The following is a 22196-nucleotide window of genomic DNA, read 5'->3' as shown; positions in this document are numbered from 1 at the left end:
TGGTCTGAACGGGTGGGGGCCCAGGCCCTGCAGCTAGACATCAGTGATGCCGCACGCCTTAGTGGTTGAGTCATTTTATTGGACTTTTGGCAGCTGGCTCTGGGGCTGCATCTGCTTTTGTGGCGCCCAGGTGAGGCCACCTCAGGGGAGCCAGGGGTGCATGCTGGACTCATCCCCAGGGGCCTTCTGTGGAAAGTGCCAGAGATCCTGGCTGTTTTTGCCAAGCATTAACAATAAAGTAATCGTAGAACAGTGTCTGCTAGTCACTCAGGTCTTCCTGCAGCCACATGGAGGCACGGAGCTGTCCTAATGCAGATGCAGTTTTGTCTTTGCCTCAAATAGTGCCAGCTGCACTTTCCTTCCTCTGAAAGGTGGCTCTCTTCAGCAGGCGCAGGGGGCCTGGGCTGTTCTCCTTCTGATTTCCTCCACCAGGTCTTCCCTCCGCACGTCCACCTAAAGGGAAGGAGAGGAAGGTGGTCTGAACAGCTTCTACCCCACTGTTCCCAGCTGGAAGCAGGAACTTGTCCCAACAGCTGAGGGGAGATGGTGCTTTTTGGGGGTGCCAATCTAGTGGAGGTTTTAACCTGCCACAGCCACAGGTTGTGCACACCCTTGGGTTTTGTAAGAGTTGGTACTAATGCGAATGCCAGACCTTTCTTGGGTCTTGAAGTGCCATGGGTCTGCCAATGTGGCATATACTCCCTTGTCCTCCAGCCTTGCCTGCTGCTCTCTCACCTCTTCCCTGCTGGCCACCGAACGCAGCTTGATGACCCCGTCCTTGAGCTCCTGCTCGCCAATGATGGCCACCAGTGGGATGCCCGCCTCCTCACAGTACTGCAGCTGGTTCAGTAGCTTTGGGTTCTTCTTGTAGAGTAATTCAGCCTGTGGGGGATTACGGTAGACAGTGAAGGCTCGGGAGTAATCTCCTGGGGGGGTGGTCCCAGGCTGGCACATGACTCTGAGCTACATCCTAGGATGTCATAGCAGGAACCAATGGGGAGGAGTATTTATGCAGTTTATGTTTAGCCCTCCCAAGTAGGCCGCAACCCTGGGGTTTACATCCCATACCTTGATTCCAGCATCCCACAGCTCAGAGACAAGCTTCAGTCTCTCCTCCAGAAGCTTCTTCTGTGCGGATGCCACAAGGACCTGAGTCTCGGTGGTCCGCACCTTCTCCTCTAAAGCCTGTGGTGGGGAAGGCAGGGAGCAGGAGAGTCAGAGCTGAGCTGGCACCCTCCAGGAGCAAACATAGCTTCCTGCCTCTGGTCACTAAGTAAGCTCCAACAGGGAAAGGACCCAGTATTCTCCAGCAAGTGGGCATTAGGTGGTGTACAGAGAGAGACAGAAAAAAAAAAATGATCTGACCTATAGCTACCACTTGCCAGAATAACCAAGGTGCCTTATTTACAGTGACTTCAAGTTCATCTCTATTTAATACTTTAAGGGCCCACAAGAACATTCACTCAGAAATACTACTGTAAACCTCCCAGACAAATCTGTCCTGGCAGTAGGAGTCACCACCTATTATATGCCCATTTAGGAGACTGTCTCTCATACATCAGTTATAAGGAAAAACTTAGGATGTGTGTGAGTAAGGGGTGATGGAAAATACTGCTGTAGTTCTTGGACTTCTAGAAAACTTAAAAATTATTCTTTATTTTTTTTGGAAGATCGAGTTACAGTAGAAGGAAGAACAGAGAAATCTTCGATCCACTGGCTCACTTTCCAGCTGACAACGCTAGGGCTGGGCCAAGCCAAAGCCAGGGGTTGCTTTGTGTGGTTACAGGGGTACAAGCACTGGGATTGTCTTCTGCTGTTTTCCTAGGAGTATTAGCAGGGAGCTGGATTGGAAGTGGAACAGTGGGACTCAAACTGGTGTCCACTGGAGATGCTGGTGTTGGATGCAGGGGCTTTACTCATTATGCCCTGACACCAGCACCTGGAAAACTGTTTTCATAGTTTTTATAAGATGCCTAATGGAGCAGTGACCTCAACTGAGAAACTTATGTGCTTACACACATAAGAACAGGATGTGATATGTTGTGGCATAGTGGGTAAAGCCACTGTATTTGCTGCTGGCGTCTGAAATCAGCAAAGTTTGTGCTCTAGCTGCTCCACTTCCAATCCAGCTTCCTCTAATAAACCTGGGAAAAGCAGCTGAACAGGACCCAAGAGAGCATTCCTATGCAAAACCCAGATGAAATTTCTGGCTTTGGCCTGGCTTAGCTTTGGCTACAGCTGCCATCTGGGGAGTAAACCAGCAGATGGAAGATCTCTCTGTAACTCTGGCTTTCAAATAAATAATAATTCAAAAAGAATAGGAGCAGTGAGCAGTTGTTAGAGCATCCCTAGAGGATGAAATGCCCTGGCAACTGAAGAACAGCAGCCAAAGCCTTGGGACTCTGAGGTCTAAGCCTTATGATCTTCAGGCACTCTAGGTGCTAAGGAATCAACACGGCCATTGGTGACATACCAGAGCCTCAGGGCCGCCCACTTGGAGACAGCGCTACAGAGTGTTGAGGTGAGACCCTGCAGTTAACTGTCAAGATGGCAATCCTGACTCTGTCTTTTCTGATCTGGCTGCCTGCTAATGTGCCTGGGAGGCCAGGGGAGCATAGCCCACACCTAGGCCTCTATCACCCACATGGAGACGGGGACGGAGTTCCTGGGCTGGCTCAGACTTAGCTGTACAATGCTCTTTGCTCCACTTCTTTCACATAAGCTCCTTACCCAAAGCAGTGCCACTTGATCCCTCAGACATCAAAGACAGCTTAGACACCATTACCTGCCCACCCGCCTTTGACCTACCTCTAGTCTCTGCTCCACGATGGAGAAGATCCGTTCCACTCCAATGCTGAGTCCCACACAGGGCACCTTGCGCCCTTTGGGGTCGAACATGCCCACCAGTCCATCGTAGCGCCCTCCAGCAGCCACACTGCCCACACCCAAGGGCTCTTCCCCTGCCTGAGCTGGGGTCTGTAGCAGCACTGCCTCATAGATCACCCCAGTATAGTAGTCTAGCCCTCGAGCAAGACTGAGGTCAAAGGAGATCTGTGGAAAGACGACGATGGTCAGTACTAGAGTAGCAGCAGGGACCTGAAACCCCAGCGATCAGCCAGGACACTCATTTCCAACGGGACTCACTTTGTCATTAATGCCAAACAGCGTCAGGTACTCAAACAGCAATTTGAGGTCTGTCAGGCCTTCCACGGCCTGTTTATTTTGAGACAGCTTAGGATCCTGAAGCAGTTGCTCAACCAAGGACACTCCACCTAGGGAAAGATTTGTGTCCAGACTGACAGGCACAAGATAACGGTGGGGGAGGGGCCATCTTGCCTGGGTTCTGTGCGTGCACATGCATGCATGAACACACCCACATATGGGAATCTCAGCTTCAGGGAGGTTGGGACAGGGATCAGCAACTGGGGAGGCTGGGGTCTACTCCTCACCATGCTGTTGGACGTAGTCACCAATGCGGTCGGCCACCTCGGGGGCAAGGCCTTTTTCTCCCACCATCTCATTCTTCACTTCCTCCCAGGGCACCTGGGCAGAGAGATACCAGTCAGGAACCCTGCAGCTTCCCTCTCAGAAGAAATATAGACCTTTCTTGAAGAACCGTCTGGAAGCAGAGGCTACCCTTTGACCTACATCCTCAGACTAAACTTCTGGTGGGCATGGAGGTAGGCACCTTTTACTCCTAATCTCGATTCCCAACTCTCAGGGTAGAGTGATATCTAGGCAAAGAAGAGTGAGGTGTTGGGTCATTACCTTGTCCAGCTTGTCCACCGAGGAGCATATAGTCCGGAACTTGGCATCAGGAACTCCACAGACGGCAAACATTCCATCCAGGATGCGCCGATCGTTAACCTGATGGGGGTTGGCCGACATGACCCAAGGCACAGCAAAGGACTTTTTCACTCAGTGACTTAGGCTCCTGGCTCCTCTGCCCAGACATTCTCCTGTGCAAGCCCAAGCCCAGCCTCACCCTCCTCGCCCCAAGCTCTGACCTTGACCAGGAAGTCGCCTATCTGAAGTGAGCTCAGGATCTCACACATGATCTTCAGGCACTCGGCATCAGGGATCATGGGGTCAAACTGCCCTGCGATGTCAAAATCCTGCAGCAACAGGCATAGTTGTAGCTCCTTAAGGGTCAGCCAACCTGAAGCAGATCCTTCTGGAAGCTCTGTGGAAGCTCCATGAAGGCCTATCCACCCCAAGCACAGATCTTCTCCTTCATTCCCAGTGCCTAATTAGCCTAATAGAAACCCCCAGATTCTTGGGCTTCTCATCACTTTTGATGGCCTTTCCATCTCCTATTACCCCTATAGTATCTATTTCTTCATCATCTTTAATTCCTTCTGGGGCAATTATCTGGTCTTAATCCCTTATTATCTATCCTCTATGCTCAGTCAGAAGCCTTGCTATCAATCTGGGAGTTTTCAAGTCTAAAATGCAATCTTCTTATCTTTTGTTGTTTTTCTATCACTTCGGATTAACAGAAAAGACACCAGCCATGGAGTTCTTCTCCTGACTTGGCTTTTCTTACCCCTGAGATTTCTTCATCTGCTGAGTATTAAATGTACTCATATGTAAATAGAGATCTTAGGCCATCATCTGGGACAACCAGTTGTTCGGACACTCGAAATATTAATCGATCTATGCTTCTTGTATGAAATCCCCATCCTTCCCACACCCCCATACTCACACACATGGTGAATATCCCGATATCGGCCCCGGGTCATGGCTGGGTTATCCCGTTTTGACCTTTTTCTATGTTGAAAGCGCTTAATGTTGGTCAGTTTGTTCATGCCACATACGATCAAATAACCAAGCCACACCTTCACTTAACAAAATTCCCTCTTTAATATCTGCCCTAGTCAATATCCAATTCCTCAACGATTCTGACTCCCCTCCATAATATCCACACCAATTTCACCCCGATATGAATCCACTTTATATCCGGACTAAGCTAAGCCTGTCAAAGATGTAACCAACTCCTTCTCACATGCCCTTTACATCGTTCCTAACCCATCTCTGCAGCTTTCACCATATGCAGGAAGCTTGCGATTCAGGAATGGCCCATGTCTCTGCAAATATCCCTGCAACCAGACCTGTAGAACGTACTCAACATACTTAGACTAATTATATGCTCCCTGTTGCATATCAATAGCTGCAGCAAATAGTATCCCCTAGCTGCTAAGCCTCATGGTTAAACCTACCTATGTCTCCTGTTCCCTACACCTGAGGCTAGGAACAGCCCTACCCTAGTGAGGGCCAGTCCATCCAAAGTGTCAAGAGCTCTGGCTTAGAAAGATACAGTGAGGTCATAGCGAAGGGACAGCAACTCGCCGCCCTGGTCCTTCAGGTCATAGATAAGTTTAGAGTCTTCCCCATACTTTCCAGTCAGTGTTTCCTGGAAAAAAACAAACAAACAAAACAACAACAACAACAACAAAACAGAAAAGTGATTACATAAATATAACAGATTAAAAGAACATAACAATTTTTAAGAAAATTTTGAAAACAAAAGTCCACTACTCTAATGTGACATTTTAATCTGTCCACATTACTCTTTTTTTTCACATTACTCTTTATTCCAATGCTTATGCAACTGACATAGTTAAAATAAAAGGACAAACAGCATTTTGTATTGATTCTCTGCTTTCTATGTTGTGACATAACTGAAATATTAATTTTTAAAACATGCATAACATTCCAGTGAGAAGGGCCCAGCACAGTAGCCTAGTGGCTAAAGTCCTTGCCTTGCATGCGCTGGGATCCCATATAGGCACAGGTTCTAATCCCAGCAGCCCCGCTTCCCATTTCGGCTAGTTGGTGAGTGAACCAGTGGGTGGAAGATCTTTCTGTCTCTCCTTCACTTTGTAAATCTGACTTTCCAATAAAAATATATAAATCTAAAAAAAAGAAAAAATTCCATTGAGAAGAAGCTCTATATTTTCTTCCTAATCTTACACTGTTAGATGTTATCCAAATTTTCAAAGCATTTTCCCTGACATTTAATAAGTATATAGCTTTTTCCTTTTAATAATATTTTTGTCTTAAGGATAAACTTCTTTGAATGCATTAATAGAGCAGCAAACATACATATGTTTCATAATATTTGAGATTTGAACAATGTCAGAAACCCAGAGTCCTATAGGTGTTAGAGAAGTCCTTTCCTATTACGTCAGCAGGAAGTGCTAACCTATTTCACTTCATAGGTTGGCAAGGAGTAAAAAGTCCAAAGGGTCCCCGGTATGTAGAATCAGAAAGAGCCATGTATTGGTTGATATTATGGGCTGAATTAAGTCTCCTAATCTCCAAATTTTTAAGATGAAGTTGTAAACCCTATTTACCTCCACATGATCCTTAAATAGGTAATGAAGCCAAAATGTAGTCATGAGGGCAGGCTGCAATCCAATACGATTGGTGTCCCCATAGAAGAGGAAATTTGGACACATGGGGAAAAAGGGAGGACAGAGGAAGGAGCTACTCTTCTAAAAGCCATGGACAGATTCTTCCTTGGGGCCCGAGGAGGAACCACCCCTGCCAACACCTTATCTCAGACTTCCAGCTCCCAGAGCTGTGAGAAACCACACTTCTGTTGACTAGTGAGTGTACCCAGTCAACAGCACTTCGTTATGGCGGCCCAAGCAAACAAACGTAGTTGGTACAGGCATAAATGGGTATAATCTTTTGACCTAGAAATTTCATTTATATGAATTTATCCTACAGATCAATGTCTACCAGTAGTAGACATTGTCCTAGGTTCTGAATATCTATTGACAAGCACAATGCAGGCCACGCCTATAGCTGAGGATCTTCCAATGAGAGCCAGCCACTACGTTCAGGCAAGGAAAAAATCAACAGGTGATTTCACACAGACACAGATGCTCTAGGGGGAATAAAGCCGGCTGATGTGACAGACAAGGGCTATGTCAGGGCAAGGCAGCTGTTTGAGGACTGGCATTTTAGCTGAGATCTGAAATTAAAACCTACAAAATAATTTCATCTGAAATCAAAGTCAAGTAAAAACCGAGGAAAAGGGAACTCAGAAAAGGGGAGAACAAGGACAAAGGCCTTAAAAAAAAAGACAGTATGTTCTAGAAATAGAAAGAAGACCAGATCAGTGTAACGGGAAAGAAGAAAAGCATGAGAGTCAAATCCTGTAGAGGTCTACAAATCCAAGTAAAGAGTTTGGGTTACATTTTAAGTATAAGGGGATCACTGATATTTAAGAAGGGAGTGATAAAATATGCATTTATTATCTTAAATTCTTATTTACTTATTTAGGGAAGGGAAGGGAAAGAGAGGCCGAAAGAAAGGACTGCCAGTGTACTCCTGGTTCTCTCTCCAAATGTTCACACAGGCACTGGGTTGGACTAGTTTGGAGCTGGAAACTCAAAGCAGGTCTCCCATATGGGTGGTGGGGACCCCGCACTTGAGCCATCACTGCTGCCCATCAGGGTCTGCATCAGCAGGAAGCTGAAATAAAGAGCTGAGCTCAGGACCCCAGGCCTGGGACATGTGCATTTTCACTGTTGTGCCAAATGCCTGCCCCTCTGATCTGTGTAATGTGTGTGTGTATGTTTCTTTGAAGTTGTGTTTGTTTTCTTTGAAAGGCAGTTACAGAGAGAAGTGAGAGAGGTCGATTTCCATATGCTGGTTCACTCCCCAAATGGCTGCAACACAAAGACTGGGCCAGACAGAAGCCAGGAGGTTCTTCTGAGTCTCTCATGTGCATACATGGCATAAGCATTTGGGTCATTAGCAGGGAGTTGAATGAGAAGTGGAGCAGCCAGAATTCAAATAGGCGTCTATATGGAATGCTGGTTCTTTCAGGTAGTGGCTTAACCAGCTATACCATCACGCCAGTGCTAGCACTAGTCTAACATATGCCATGGATTTCACTGTAGAAAGGAGCTAGAACAACTCCACTCGTTAGAAGGACTCTCTTTTGGAAGCCACAGACACAACCAAGACAAATAAAAGCCCACTCCATGCCACTTCCGTCCCCCTCACTGGGGAAAGCCTGCGCCCATCACAGGAAGGGGGTCTTAAGGCCCTCTCTATTGTCACCAGTTTCTCTTTAAATAACCTCACCTTCAGTTCAAACACAGGTGTATCAATTACTTCTGCACCATGGCGCTTGAAGCAGCGGATGATGACATCAAACACCTTCTCTCGAACTGCCATCTGCCGGGGACTGTAGTCTCTTGTGCCCTTGGAGTCAAATAAGAAGCAGTTATTAACAAATAAATGGATGACTTCAACAATGAAAAAAGCAAATCCTACTCCAAACTGGCCACTGAGTTATAACAGAAGCACAATTCCCTATTAATCCTTAATCCATTAGCTATTAACCTCCCAGATTCTATTTCCATTTTGGCTTGGTTCTATTTTGGAGTATTTCTAATACTCTTACAACTATTTTCTCCAAGCAGTTTTTCTAAAAACCCTTTCTAGAAATAACAGAATATTTCCTTGCCTAGCCAAAAAATACTTACCTGATAAAAAGAATATTACCAATTCAAGCTAGGACAACTAGCTGAATTCTAAATTCTACCAGCAGCTTTTCTCTCTCAATATAATTATTCCTTTAAATCCTAATTCACAGTACTATTTGTTCTCTAATTTCCTTCTGACAAAGGTATGGGCAGAAAGATACTATTTTTCTCTGCTTATCATGGGTCATTTTTTTTTAAAAAGATTTGTTCATTTTTATTGGAAAGGCATATATAGAGAGAAGAGAAGAGACAGAGAGGAAGATCTTCCATCCATTGATTCACCCCCCCAAGTAGCCACAATGGCTGAAGCTGAACTGATCTGAAGGCAGGAGCCAGGAGCTTCTTCCCAGTCTCCCATGTGGGTGCAAGGTCCCAAGGCTTTGGGAACATCTTGACTGCTTTTCCAGGCCACAAGCAGGTAGCTGGATGGGAAGCAGGGTTGCCGGGATCAGAATCGGCACCCATATGGGAACCCAGTGCATGCAAGGCGAGGACTTTAGCCACTAGGCTACCAAGTTGGGCACCATGGGTCACTTTTATCATATATATCATTATTGCAGTTGTCAGCAATTTACAGCTTATCTTACATGATAGCAGTTTTCAAAAAATAAACAAATAACTAAAAGGACATCACAACAGAGAAAAACAATACATTTACAAAGTCATGTCTGTAACTTCAGGCCTAGTTCAGAATCGGGGCAATGCTATTTTAACTTTGTGGCTAAAGTAACAAAGCCTTTTAACTGAAAAGAGATACCTGATTCTCTCTACTCTCATTCTATTTTACACCAGAGCATTATAAGATCAGGGTCAATGGGACTGTAATACCATCTGGGTTGATCCTCTCAGGAAGTTTCCAGCCTTTGTGGTCACTTGGGAGGTGACTCAATGGATGGAAGATCTTCCTGTGTATCCCTTCTCCTCTCTGTACTTTGCAATAAAAAAAAAAAAGTGGACACAAGTTAAAAGTGGAAGTCAGGACATTTTCATATGGGATATTGACATTCCAAGTGGCAGTTTAACCAACGATACTCACCTAGTGGCTAAGGTCCTCGCTATGGGCACGCAGGGAATATGGGAATATAGGTGCTGGTTCTGGTTTTGGCAACCCCACTTGCCGTTCAGCTTCCTGCTTGTGGCCTGGGAAAGCAGTCACGAGCAGCCCAAGGCTTTGGGACCCTGTACCCGTGTGGGAGACACGGAAGAGCTCCTGGCTCCTGGCTTTGGATTGGCACAGCACCAGCTGGCGTTCCAAGTGGCAGTTTAACCAACTATGCACAATGCCTGCCTCTCAAAGACTGGTTGTAGTACAGGATCTGAAAGCCACATCAATGAATTCTTCCTTTTGTGATATCAAAATTCCTAGTCTTTCAGTTACACAGGAAACCAGGCTAGACAAACTCATAGAGGTAGAAAGTAGAACAGAAAATACTAGGTGCTGAAGGGAGTGGGGCAGGGAGCCGTCACAGTGGGAAATTTTAATTTGAGATAATCAAAGTTTCGGAGACAGTGGTACACAATGTGAGTATATTGCAGGAGGTGTTCAAAAAGTTCACAGAAAATGCTTATTATGAAAAGAAGAATTCATGGATTTAAAAAAAAATTACAACAAAAATTTTCCAGAAACTTTAGAAATGTCTTCATGATACTGAACTACATATTTTATTTATTTTCTTTCAACAGAGAAATCATTTTATTAAACTACACTGAGATGACCATCCCTGCTTTTAGGATGAAGCACTTTGTCTATGAACATACAGACTTCTATATCCTAAAAAGCCAAGGTGTCAAAGCTCTTGTTACAAAAGCCAAATAGTGCAAGCTTTTGTTAATCCTTATCTTGGAGGAAACCAACAGTCTGTAGGGTAGATTTTTCTATGTTCATTAAACTTGAAGAAAGCCTAAAGGGAAGCCACAACATAGCCAACCTGAACAAAGGGACAGAGGAGGAAATAGCTTTGGGGTTAAACTACATATTTAAACTTTTTTTTTTTAGATTTGTTTATTTGGAAGTCATTTACAATGAGAAAGGAAGAGATGTTCCTGGTTCACTCCCCAGACAGATGTAACAACCAGGAATTTTATCTGAGTCTCCCAATAGGGTGGCAAGGTCCCAAGTACTTGAGCATCTTCCTCTGCTCTTCCCCAGTTATTAGCAAGGAGTTGAATCAGAAGTGAAACCTCGGAGCCTGGCACAATAACTCAGTGGCTAAATCCTCACCTCGCAAGCTCTGGGAATCCCACATGGGCTCTGGTTCATGCCCTGGTTGCTGAACCTCCCATCCAAATCCCTGTTTGTGGCCTGGGAAAGCAGTCAAGGACAGCCCAAAGCCTTGGGGCCCTGCACCCATATGCATGACCAGCAAGTAGTTCCTGGCTCTGGGCTTGGGATCAGCCCATTGTGACCACTTGGGGAGTGAATCATAGTATGGAAGATCTTCCTCTCTGTCTCTCCTCCCCTCTGCATATCTGCCTTTCTAATAAAAAAATAAATAAATCTTTAAAGACATATATCTTTTTTTTAAACCTTCCCTTTTTGAAAAAAAAGTATTTGTTGAAGAAAATGAGACATTTGTCCTTTAAAACCTTCACATTTTGTATTTGATTCACAATATATTTTAAATATGTCATTTAGCATGTTTATTAAATGGCATCACAGAGCATGATGTAAACTCATCACAGTTCAGAGACCTGATTAAATTCAGGTTCCATGTTTGGCAAGAATACTTCATGGGTGGTGCTACATACTTCTTATTGCAACACATCAGCAGGAAGACAATGTCTGGCTGCTCATCTTTTAGCAATGTTAAGACTGATCGTTAACTTTGAGGAAGCCCAACATATCACAAAGCATCCATTACATTTTCTATGTCTTCCAGTTTGCATATTCATTGACCATCATTGCTTCATTGTTTTACTCTCTATAATCTTTGAAAATGAGTTATATATAGTAAAAAAAAATGGTTCTGTGAGTTCAAGTCCAAAGGGTTCATCTTAACATAAGGAAGACATATTCTTCTCTCTCCTTCTGAATTCAATCCCAAATATACACATTAAACACTTATTTTTGAGCACCAAGCATCAGCATCAGTAAATAAGCTACACAAATAACTACTGAAAATCGATACTTGAAGGTGCCCATATTCTACCTGGATCACTCTTTTTCACACCCCTGGTGACCTCCCACCCACAGGTTCTCTCCATTACCAGGTGACTTCCTGGAGGGAACTTTTTAAAAAATTCCCCGACTCCCTCCAAGCATCCTGTGGATTCTTTTATTTCACTAGCTACAATCACGATGGGGTCATCTGTCCTCACTTTGTCTCCTGTGGGATCGTGTAAGCTCCTTGAGGACAGCATATATGGTCTCCCAGTATATATCCAGTGGCTTGCACAGTTCCAAGGACGCAAGGAGCACTCAGCACTGCATGAAGAGGGAGCAGCAGGCTGAGTCCCCTAACACCCAGCTGCCTTGCTAGGGTCATAGCACAGTGCCTTGCTCCCACTCCCGCCAGCCACCCGCCCAGAACAGCTGTCATCTCTGCAGCCTTTGAGGCCCTCATCCGCGACCTGGGTCGGCTGTAAGTGGTATTCTAGACTGCCTCAGAGGTTCCCAGCAGGCAGGCTGTTACCTTGGGGGTTTTGAGCACAAACTTGTGTTTGGTGTCATCAGGGCCCAGCTGTGCCTTTAGCTTCAGCAGTTTCGCCACCTCCTCCTCTATCTGTGAAAGAAAGACGTCGCTGAGCTAGGGCTTGGCATCAGTCACTTCCCTTCCCTCCCCCCAACCCACCATTCATTCAATATTCCTCCAGCATCAGGCTTCTGGGCAGATCTGTCTAGCCAAGCCTAGCTTTGCTTCTCTGGGGACACACCCAGCCACATCCCTCCCAGCCCGGTCCTTCTCCCGCTTGACTGTCTTCTATTTAAGACGACTCGAGTTTTAAATGCTTCCCTGGCTTAGCCGCGGCCCCTCGGCTGCCCCGAGTCGCACCTGTTCTGCGCTGGCCTTCTGCTGCTTGAGACCCCGCACGTGTTCTCCCTGAAGCCGCACCAGCTCCTCGAGCGCCGCACGGTCAGCCATTCCCGCCGTTCACTGAGGCTGACTCTGTCCACACCCGCTGACTCGATCCACACCTGCCCTTGTTGGCCTCAGCCTTCACATTCGGCCTGGATGACTTCCGGCTATCGAGTCGCCAGTCCGGACGCCTAGAGAGTCTCTGCCGGGCCCTAACATCACTTCCGGTACCTACTGGAAGCCTTGACTGAGGACTAGTGGCGCTCAGCCGGCTGAACCGGTAACGCTCCTTCTGTGTTCCTTACTCGGGATCAGCCTACTTGCTTGGGTCGCGTCTTTTGGGTCCTGTCGCGGAAAGCCGGCCTCCTGCGCATAATGCCGCAGCTCGGACTTCTGCCCAAGAGGGCCTGGGCCGCAATCTTCCGCCAGCTCCTGCGACCACCGCGATGCGCGTGTCCCCAGGCGGTCCGCTGTCACAGCCAGGTGAGGCTTTCTGCTCAGGTATCTCCATTCCCCCGGGCAAGGCCTCCAGGTCTGCAAGCAGGGACTCCTGCAAGCCAGTACTCCAGTGGCATGGCCACCAGTTTTGCTGGAGTTTCCACCATGAACTGAGGATTGAGGGTGATTTGTCGTTTAATCCATTACAAGAGGAGCTGGAGTTTGTACTTCTATGTTTATAGTCGCTGAAACAGGCTGCAAGATTAAATAATTTTTTTCCCCAGGCTGCATAGTTAGGGAAGATTTTCACACAGATCCAAACTCTTTTCTCTGAAATTTAAAGCCAATTACATTCATAATTCCTAAGCAAACTACATGGACATTTACACTAAATGAGCTGACTAGAGGTCATGAAGTAGATGGAGTGCATGTTGGCATTTACTCAGAGTGAATTTCCAAAGAGCACGTTTGGTTCTCAGAGATTTTTAAATTTTGGAATTGCAGTTGCGAGATTGTGGGCTTGGTGAGTTTGGACTTGCTTTGGAGAAATGAGCCGCCAAAGCATGAACGGAGCACACCCTCTGTTTCTGGAATGTTCTATAGGCAGCAGGATGCAAATATTTGATTACTTTTCAGTCACAGCACTCTATATATATCAGTCAGGAAATGCCTTCAATTTCATTTCACTGGCTTGTTCTTTGGCTTCAGGTCAGTTCTGTCTTGGGGTTGCATTTGTCACATCTTCAAACTTGATAACCAGTGCGATCTTACATTTTCTTCCTTTTGCTGTTTGAGTAGGATCTGAGAACTGGAGACTGTACTAATTCTTGCCTGTGTTTGGTGCTGGGTTGTTTGTGCCTTTATTGTTTTCAGGGGCTTAAAATTTTTCAAATATTCAAACACTCTGGATAGAGTGAATAAGCTTATATAGCAGAGATCTGGTGTCATGTATGTGCCATGCATGACTCATGATTGTTCGTGCAGTGTGGGTTCTGGGGTGCAGGGAGGTGAGACTGGAATAAAGTGGAGCCAGGCTTTTTGTTGCTCATGATCAAGGGGCTTTGCCCCTGTGTGGCTTCTGGGCTCAGAGATGTTGGCAGGTCTGGCCAGTGGCCACAGGAGCTACAGTTCACATTTCTTCTGCCAGGCTGCAGAGTCAGTGTTGACATCGCAACTGAAATCACATCAAGAAACACCAAATTTTGTCATCAAGACCCCAAAGGTAGGTGCACTTTGTCCACTCTGCCCCATTAGACTGCTTTGGAAGATTGACTTGTGTTTTGATCATCTCTCTGCCTCCTTTTAATGCCCTTCTACATTAAATTTAAAAAAAAAAATAACCTTACTATTCTTTGCTACTGAGTGGAGCTCAGAGTCATGAATTCGTAAGTTTTCGGCTTCATACTTTAAATTATAGGAAGTTTAGCTCTTTGTCTTACATTGTTTTTTTTTGTTTCTTTTCACTGTGACTGTTTTTGGTTTCCAGGGCACTAGGGATTTTAGTCCTGAGCAGATGGTTGTGAGGGAGAAAATTCTTGATGTGGTTGTTAGCTGTTTCAAACGTCACGGAGCAAAGGGTCTGGATACTCCGGCATTTGAGCTGAAGGTATGGGAAGAGGAGCTCCTGAAACCCCATTTCTACCCCGGCCTTCAGGGTCCCAAAGAGCTTCTCATCTGCTCTGTCCTCATTGTTTGCACGATGACTGCTTGTGTTTGACTCCTGAAGGAAATGCTGAGCGAGAATTATGGAGAGAACTCGGGGCTCATCTATGATCTGAAGGACCAAGGTGGAGAGTTACTGTCCCTTCGCTATGACCTTACAGTATCCTGAGTGCTGGCACCTGACCCATCTTTGTCAGATCCAGAGGGCTTCCTCTCAAAGGCCTCTAGGACCAAACTTACAATTCCAACCATCACCCATCATACACCTCCCTCAACACCCATCATAACCAATCAATTTCCAATCCAAACCATAAATTAACCTCCGATGTCCACTGTAAACTTAAAAAAACACTCCTTCCAGTCCCCAGAGGTGCTTACTTCCGTAAATTCACAGAAAACAAATCATAAAAATCCAACAAACAACACCCACTCATCCTCCAAACACTCCAAATTCATTATTTCCACCCATCCCTCCCTTTACAATAAACACCCATTCTCTCACATCAACCACTATTCCCTCAAATCCACATAACTTACCACAAATACAAAAACACCAACAACCCCCAAACATATCTCACCAAAAATCAATAACACTTCATCCACCCAATCATCTCATCCCTACCCATAATTCCCCTATATTCTACTTTCTCACCCCATCACCTCCCCCCTCCTACCCTTTCACCATCCCCCCCCTATATACCTATCCCCATCATTTTCTCTATCACTAACATTTCCATCATCACTCAATTAACTCATTCAACATAGTACCCCAGTTAACAACCAATACTTCAAAATCCTCTATCATACTCACTACCATAAATCACATCATAACCACATTCATCTCCATATCAATCCCCTAAACTCCCCCTATCCACAACCATTTTCCACATCATCATCTACTCCCCCAATACACCAATCCCAGATAGATATAATTAGATCAATAGACACTCCTACATCTTCCATCCCAATCATGAACACATATCTCAATATATCATAAAGAACAACCAATATCCTCCCACTCCACTCCCCCCACCCTCTCACCCACTCCATCATACATCTTTCAAACTAAACCCATAAACAACACCACATTCCCCCACATCACCACCGCCCATACAAACACAAAACTTCCACCTCACACCCACCCCCCACCACCCACATACACACAAAAAAATTCCCAATCTAACCCTCACCCAAAAAAACATACTTATCCCCACCTAACAATCACATTAACAATCCCTTAACTTACCCCATACCTTTACACCCCATCAAAATATCACATCTAACCCATTCCTCCATACTTCTTCAACACTTCACTTCATATATCTTACATAGTATAACCCTTCATCAATAACTATCCCCAACATCACACTAGATGAGTATAGATAGTATGAGATTTACCCCCCTCATCTCAACATTATCCCCCCACATTTAAACGGTCCTCCCTCAAATCCAATTAGCTTTGGGCAGGCGTGAGCTTTTATTGCTGGAAGGGAGGGAGACATTCTAAAGAAAGATCTGATTTCTGCTGTACAGTGAGACTGTCCTGGATTTCTTAAGCTGTCCCTGACTTTACTGAGCGTGCTGTTAGCTGCTTGTGGCATATCCTGAATGAAAATATCATATCCTTTTCAGTTGAGAAAGAAGGCGGTCGGGCTGAGCTAATGTTTGGGTGTTCATACAGATGTCTTGGACAGATGTGAGACATGAGATGGTGGCAAAGAGAGGCCTGACTCCGGAGGTAGCTGATCGAATTGGGGACTATGTCCAGTGTCGTGGTAAGAACGAGGGTCTAAGAGCTATGGTAGGACAAGACTGAGGGTGATGGGTTCAAATTCTATCTCTGAAACAATTTTCCACAGTTGTGCTAAGCTTGCCTAAATGTAATGTCTCTCTTACTTACTATATACTTTCTTTTTTCTATTTTTTTTTAAAGATTTATTTTTATTTTTATTGGAAAGGCGGATATACAGAGAGCAGAGACAGAGAGGAAGATCTTCCTTCCGATGATTCACTCCCCAAGTGAGCGCAACGGCCAATGCTATGCCGATCCGAAGCCAGGAGCCTCTTCCGGGTCTCCCACGCGGGTGCAGGTTCCCAAAGCTTTGGGCCGTCCTCGACTGCTTTCCCGGGCCACAGGCAGGGAGCTGGAAGGGAAGTGGAGCGTCCGGGACTAGAACCGGCGCCCATATGGGATCCTGGGCGTGCAAGGCGAGGACCTTAACCACTTGTGCCATCACACCGGGCCCTTTTCTATTTTATTTTTATTTTTACTTTTATGGTACAATTCTATATAGGCTATGGGATTTCTCCTACTCCCTCACCATATTCCTTATTTCCCCCAAATTGTGATAATAGTATAGTACTTCATATGCAGTCATAAGTCCATATACTTTGTGTCTCCTGGTGACAAAGGTACAGACAGAGGAGGTGATTCTGATTATATGAGACCAGGATCTTTTTCTCTCTTTTTTTTTTCTCTTTTTTTAACTTAAAAAATTTATGTATTTTTACTTGAAAGAATTACAGTGAGAGGAAGAGACAGAGAAAGAAAAATTCCATCTCTGGTTCATTCTCCAAATGGCCAGGAGAGCTGGTCTGAAGCTGGGAGCCAGGAGTTTATTCCAGGTCTCCCACAGGGATGCTGGGACTCAAGGCCTTGGGCAATACTCCACTGCTTTCTCAGGCCATTGACATGGCACTGGATCGAAAGTAGATGAGCCAGAACTCAAACCAGTGCCCATATATATATACTAGTGTGCCAGGTAGAGTATTAGCTTGCTATACCACTGTACTGGGCCCCCAATTTGTTTTATTTTATTCTTTTTTAAAAAAGATTTCTTTCTTAATTTGAAAATCAGTTACAGAGAGAGGGAGCGACAGAGAACTGTCATCTGCTGGTTCACCTCCGAAATGGCTGTCCACAGGTGGAGTCTGAAGTCAGGATCCAGGAACTTCACTTTGGTCACCCATATGAGTGCAGGGGCCCATTCTCAGCTGCTTTTCCAGGCACATTAACAGAAAGCTGGGTTAGAAGTGTAGCAGCCAGGACTTGAACTGCAGCTGACAGCTTTACTTGCTATACCTCATCAATGGCCCCTTTTTTTTTCTCTGAAAGAGGGCTGGTACTTTGGTGTAGCAGGTTAAGCTTCTGCATGCAGCACTGGCATCCCATGCGGGCATTGGTTTGAGTCCCAGCTGCTCCACTTTTCCATGGTTTGAGTCCCAGCTGCTCCCTGTTAATGGCCTAGAAAAGCAGCAAAGGATGGCCCAAGCCTTTGGGCCTCTGTACCCACATGGGTGACATGCAAGAAGCTCCTGGTTTTGGTCTAGCCCAGTTGTATTCTTTGTGGCTTTTGGGGAGTGAACTCACAGATGGAAGATCTCTCTTTCTCTCTCTTCTCTGTATGTTTCTTTCTCTCTGTGTAACTCTACCTTTCAAATAAAAGTAAATAAAATCTCAAAGAAAGAAAATCAGGGCCCAGCCCGGTGGCCTAGTGGCTAAAGTCCTTGCCTTGAAAGCCCTGGGATCCCATGTGGGCTCTGGTTCTAATCCCAGCAGCTCTACTTCCCATCCAACTCCCTGCTTATGACCTGGGAAAGCAGTCGAGGACTGTCTAAGGCCTTGGGTCCCTGAGCCAGCGTGGGGGGACCTGGAGAAGGTTCCTGCCTCCTGGTTCGGGTCGGCGCAGCACTTGCCGTTGCGCTCACTTGGGGAGTGAATCATTGACAGAAGATGTTTCTCTCTGTCTCTCCTCCTCTCTGTGTATCTGACTTTGTAATGAAAATAAATAAATCTTAAAAAAGAAAAGAAAAGAAAATCAATGAGAAGAATTAGCTGGGGCACATAAAGCATACATAAAGTGAAACATACCTTAGTGAACAGCACAGATGTTATTGCTCGCTATTTTTTGCTGTAGGTGGTGCATCCTTAGTGGAACAAATGTTCCAGGACCCTAGGCTGTCACAGAACCAGCAGGCCCTGGAGGGCCTGAGGGACCTGAAGCTGCTGTTTGAGTACTTAACACTTTTTGGAATCGCGGAGAAGGTAAGCGGAGGTAACAGTGGGCCTTCTGGAGGGTTCTGTGCTCTCAGGAGACCAAGTCCCCTCTGGGCCTTGTCCTCACAGGTCTCTTTTGACCTGAGCCTGGCTCGGGGCCTGGACTACTACACAGGCGTGATCTATGAAGCAGTCCTGCCAAAGACCCCAGCTCAGGCTCAAGGGGAGTCCCTGAACGTGGGCAGTGTGGCTGCTGGTGGCCGCTATGATGGGCTGGTGGCCATGTTTGACCCTAAAGGCCACAAGGTACCCTGCGTGGGACTCAGTATTGGCGTCGAGCGGATCTTCTACATTGTGGAGCAGAGGATGAAGGTAGGTGCTAGATGGAGGTAGGTGAGGCTGGAGGCCTAGAAGCCTTATTTCTAGAATATAGAAGTACTATTTTTCTGACAATTTTTTAAAAATTTATTTATTTTAAAGTTAGCATTAAAAAGAGAGAGAGAGGGAGAAACATAGAAAGAAATCTTCCATCTCCTGGTTCACTCTGCAAATGCCCACAGTGGCTGAAACTAGGCCATTCTGAAGCCAGGAGTCAGGAACTTCCTCTGGGTCTCCCCGGTGGGTGCAGGGGTCCAAGCACTTGGGCCCACCATCTCCTGCTGCTTTTCCAGGTTTATTGGCAGAGGGCTGGATGAGAAGTGGAGGGGCTAGGACTTAAATCAGTTCTAGTACGAGGCCACTGCTAGGCCCCAATGCTTCACCTGGCCACAGTGCCAGCCCCCTCCCAATTCTTGTTTGTTTTCTTGTTTGGATTTGTTGTTTCAGTGGAAGATTATTTGTTTTATTTCTGCTTTTATCAGACTGTTGGTGAGAGTGTGCGAGTCACAGAGACTCAAGTGTTTGTGGCCACACCCCAGAAGAACTTCCTCCGAGAACGGCTGAAGCTGATTGCTGAACTTTGGGATGCTGGGATCAAGGTATGGTGGAGCTGACACGTCAGCCATATAAAGTTCTGGAGCCAGGCCCATTTACCTTGGTTCTTGGGTAGAATGCAAAACCCTTTTAGTTACCTTAGAATAGCTTCTTAGGGTTGGAGAGCTAGGCATTTGATTTTTACTGCCTTTGGAATGCATATGCAGGGATTTGTGTGCTTGGTCACTTCTGAACCCTCTGTCTCAATCCCTTCCAGGCAGAGATGCAATACAAAAACAACCCTAAACTATTAAGTCAGCTGCACTACTGTGAACACACAGGCATTCCACTGGTGGTCATTATTGGTGAGCAAGAACTGAAAGACGGGATTGTGAAGCTCCGCTCAGTAGCCAGCAGAGAGGAGGTAAGTGGGGACAGGCAGGATCAGTGCAAGTATTTCTGCCTTTCCCAGATTCTGTAAGACATGTGTATAGTACTGCTGAGGAAATAATTCCAGGGTTTATAGTGATGGTGATGAATGGAGACCCACCCAAACAGCCATTGTAGCCAGTGAGTATTAGCTGGAAGTATCTATCGAAAGGGAAATAAAATCAAAATGGATGTTTTAGAGACTGAGCAACAGAGTGGAATTAGAGCAGGTGCTACATCCCTTTAATCCTGGGGATGCATATTCTTCAGGTTACCTCGAGCCCACACTACACGCAGAGTAAAATGAATCTGACAGTACTCAGTGTGGTAGTCTAGTGGCTAAAGTCCTTGCTTTACATGTGCCAGCATCCCATGTGGGCGCTGGTTGGTATCCTGGTGGCCCTGCCTCCCACCCAGCACCCTGCTTGTGGCCTGGGAAAGCAGTTGAGGACGGCCCAAGGACTTGGGATCCTGCACGCATGTGGGAGACCCGGAAGAAGCTCCAGGCTCCTGGCTTTGGATCGGCTCAGCTCCAGCCACTGCGGCTGCTTGGGGAGTAAATCAACAGATAGAAAATCTTCCTCTCTGTCTGTCCTCTCTGTATATTGGCCTTTCCAATGAATAAATAAATGAATAAATCATTAAAAAAATTAATCTGACAAAGCAGTAATTATGGAGCAAGAGTCATTTTCTAGTTTGTCACTCAGGGTTCTCTTGTGTTTCAGGTGCATGTTAAACGGAAAGATATTGTAATTGAAATTCAGAAGCGACTGTCTGAGTCTTGATCCTTGAAAACCATCTAGTGCTGTTTGTAGAAAAAATTCCATCCAAGACAGAATTCCTGCTGGATTTCACAACAGCTGGCCAGGATGAGTGACAAGTGCCTTCTACCTCCTCCGTCCTTCCCGGTACAGCGCTATAGAAGGCCCCAAGGACTGCTGGGCTACTGAAGCAACTGCTCTGCGTGACTGCAGATGATTGGGATGTGAAAGAGACGTTTTCTAACTGCAGAGGCAAATAAGGAGTGCTGCAAAGCACCACCAAGAGGTGCTGAGCCAGTTGCTGTAAGCATGGCTTGGCTTTGGGAGAGTTACCTCAGGCTGTGGATTCTGAACCATTGAGATCAGAGGCCAGACACAACCACCTTCCACAGCAGCTCCGGGAATTTGTCCTCAGCCAACCAGTGGCACATCCAGGGAGTTTTGGAAAGAAAGCAAGAAGTAGTGGCTGCTGTTTCCTTTGAGGACAGGCATGCCTTCCTAAGGGCATGGAGTACTCAAGTTGATCTGTTGTCTCTCTGGCCCCATCCTCTGTACTAGTAGGATGGAGCTGCCGTCTGTCTAATCCTGATTGTTGAATTCAGTAGGTGGCAAGATGGAGATCTGCTATACCAGAGTCATGCTCGGACTAGTTCGTGCCCTGCCGTTCTAAGAGGTGGTTGACTGATAATGTGAAATAAAATACTAACTGTGGCAGTTTGAATGTTGTTTTATTAAGGGATGGGTATGCGTATTGTCAGAGAAAGCCTTCAGTGTATGCTGGGAAATTTGGTGAGCTGCAAGTATCCGCCCTGAGGTGGATTCTGTGCACGGAACAATCACAGCCTCTTCCTCACCTGTTGTCCCTCAAGGTGGAGGGAGGAGTCATGTTGTTAGAAGTCAGCCTAGCCTGAGGCATCAGCTCAAGGACAATGCTGATTCCTGGCCAACTCATGTCCAATCCTACGGAGGAAATTATTCCCTGCAGATTGAAAGACTCCAGTGTTCCACAGTTGAAAGAAAAAATGAGTTAACCAGAGTGACAGTGTTACTTCAAGAGAAACAATGCCCAAGAGCCTTCCACATCTGCCTAGGGAAGGAAGGATTCAGCTGCTGCAAACACTTCAATGAGGTTTAAGACCACATCCTTAGTGCCTGAAGGTGAGTGGGACACCTAGGGCCCCTATTAGCAGTACTTGGCTTCAAGGTTCACAAACACTTGACAATACTGCACAAAGTTGATAAAACTAGAGAGGAAAAACAACAGCAACAAACGTGTACTTGAGTCAGCATGTTGGCTCAACTGGTCTATCCTTCACCTCCAAGCACCAGCATCCCTCCCGTATGTGAGATCGTGTCCCAGTTGCTCCATTTCCCATCCAGCTCCCTGATTAAGGCCTGGGAAAGCAGTGGGAGATGACACAAAGCCTCCATCCCCTACACCCGCGTGGGAGGCCCAGAAGAAGCCCTTTTCTCG

General features: G+C 46.0%; 2 protein-coding genes across 3 annotated transcripts; one reads left to right on the top strand and one right to left on the bottom strand.

The window, feature by feature from the left end:
* Positions 1–58: 58 nt before the first annotated feature.
* LOC121150483 (histidine--tRNA ligase, cytoplasmic-like) lies at positions 59–12628 on the bottom strand. Of its 2 annotated transcripts, XM_040971450.1 has the most exons (11): positions 12500–12628; positions 12140–12229; positions 8104–8223; positions 4008–4115; positions 3769–3867; positions 3450–3543; positions 3145–3272; positions 2809–3051; positions 1069–1185; positions 736–882; positions 59–453 (listed from the first exon to the last, which is right to left on the bottom strand). In XM_040971450.1, exons 1-11 carry the CDS (start codon positions 12587–12589, stop codon positions 382–384), a joined length of 1308 nt encoding a protein of 435 aa, XP_040827384.1. In that variant the 5' UTR covers positions 12590–12628; the 3' UTR covers positions 59–381. The 2 variants fall into 2 exon arrangements, with proteins under 2 accessions (XP_040827384.1, XP_040827451.1); XM_040971517.1 differs by lacking the exon at positions 8104–8223.
* Positions 12629–12787: 159 nt separating this feature from the next.
* LOC121152238 (histidine--tRNA ligase, mitochondrial-like) lies at positions 12788–21436 on the top strand. The gene is made up of 11 exons (XM_040974203.1): positions 12788–13006; positions 14109–14183; positions 14448–14567; positions 14688–14783; positions 15996–16008; positions 16282–16398; positions 18541–18668; positions 18750–18992; positions 19481–19597; positions 19810–19956; positions 20687–21436. Exons 1-11 carry the CDS (start codon positions 12899–12901, stop codon positions 20744–20746), a joined length of 1224 nt encoding a protein of 407 aa, XP_040830137.1. The 5' UTR covers positions 12788–12898; the 3' UTR covers positions 20747–21436.
* Positions 21437–22196: the final 760 nt, after the last annotated feature.

This window comes from Ochotona curzoniae, unplaced genomic scaffold, assembly GCF_017591425.1.
Source record: "Ochotona curzoniae isolate NIBS_2020 unplaced genomic scaffold, NIBS_Ocur_1.0 contig_1, whole genome shotgun sequence".
NCBI classification, from domain to species: domain Eukaryota; kingdom Metazoa; phylum Chordata; class Mammalia; order Lagomorpha; family Ochotonidae; genus Ochotona; species Ochotona curzoniae.
Note: the sequence above shows the minus strand (reverse complement) of the source record. Positions and strands in the feature narration are given on the sequence as shown.

Coding starts and splice junctions, on each gene's coding strand:
- LOC121150483 (XM_040971450.1), bottom strand. CDS start 12,589: ATGGCTGACCGTGCGGCGCTCGAGGAGCTGGTGCGGCTTCAGGGAGAA. Junction 8,224..12,139: donor TTGTGCTCAAAACCCCCAAG/GTAACAGCCTGC, acceptor TTTGACTCCAAG/GGCACAAGAGACTACAGTCC. Junction 3,868..4,007: donor TAGGCGACTTCCTGGTCAAG/GTCAGAGCTTGG, acceptor AACCCCCATCAG/GTTAACGATCGGCGCATCCT.
- LOC121152238 (XM_040974203.1), top strand. CDS start 12,899: ATGCCGCAGCTCGGACTTCTGCCCAAGAGGGCCTGGGCCGCAATCTTC. Junction 18,669..18,749: donor TTTTTGGAATCGCGGAGAAG/GTAAGCGGAGGT, acceptor TTGTCCTCACAG/GTCTCTTTTGACCTGAGCCT. Junction 19,598..19,809: donor TTTGGGATGCTGGGATCAAG/GTATGGTGGAGC, acceptor AATCCCTTCCAG/GCAGAGATGCAATACAAAAA.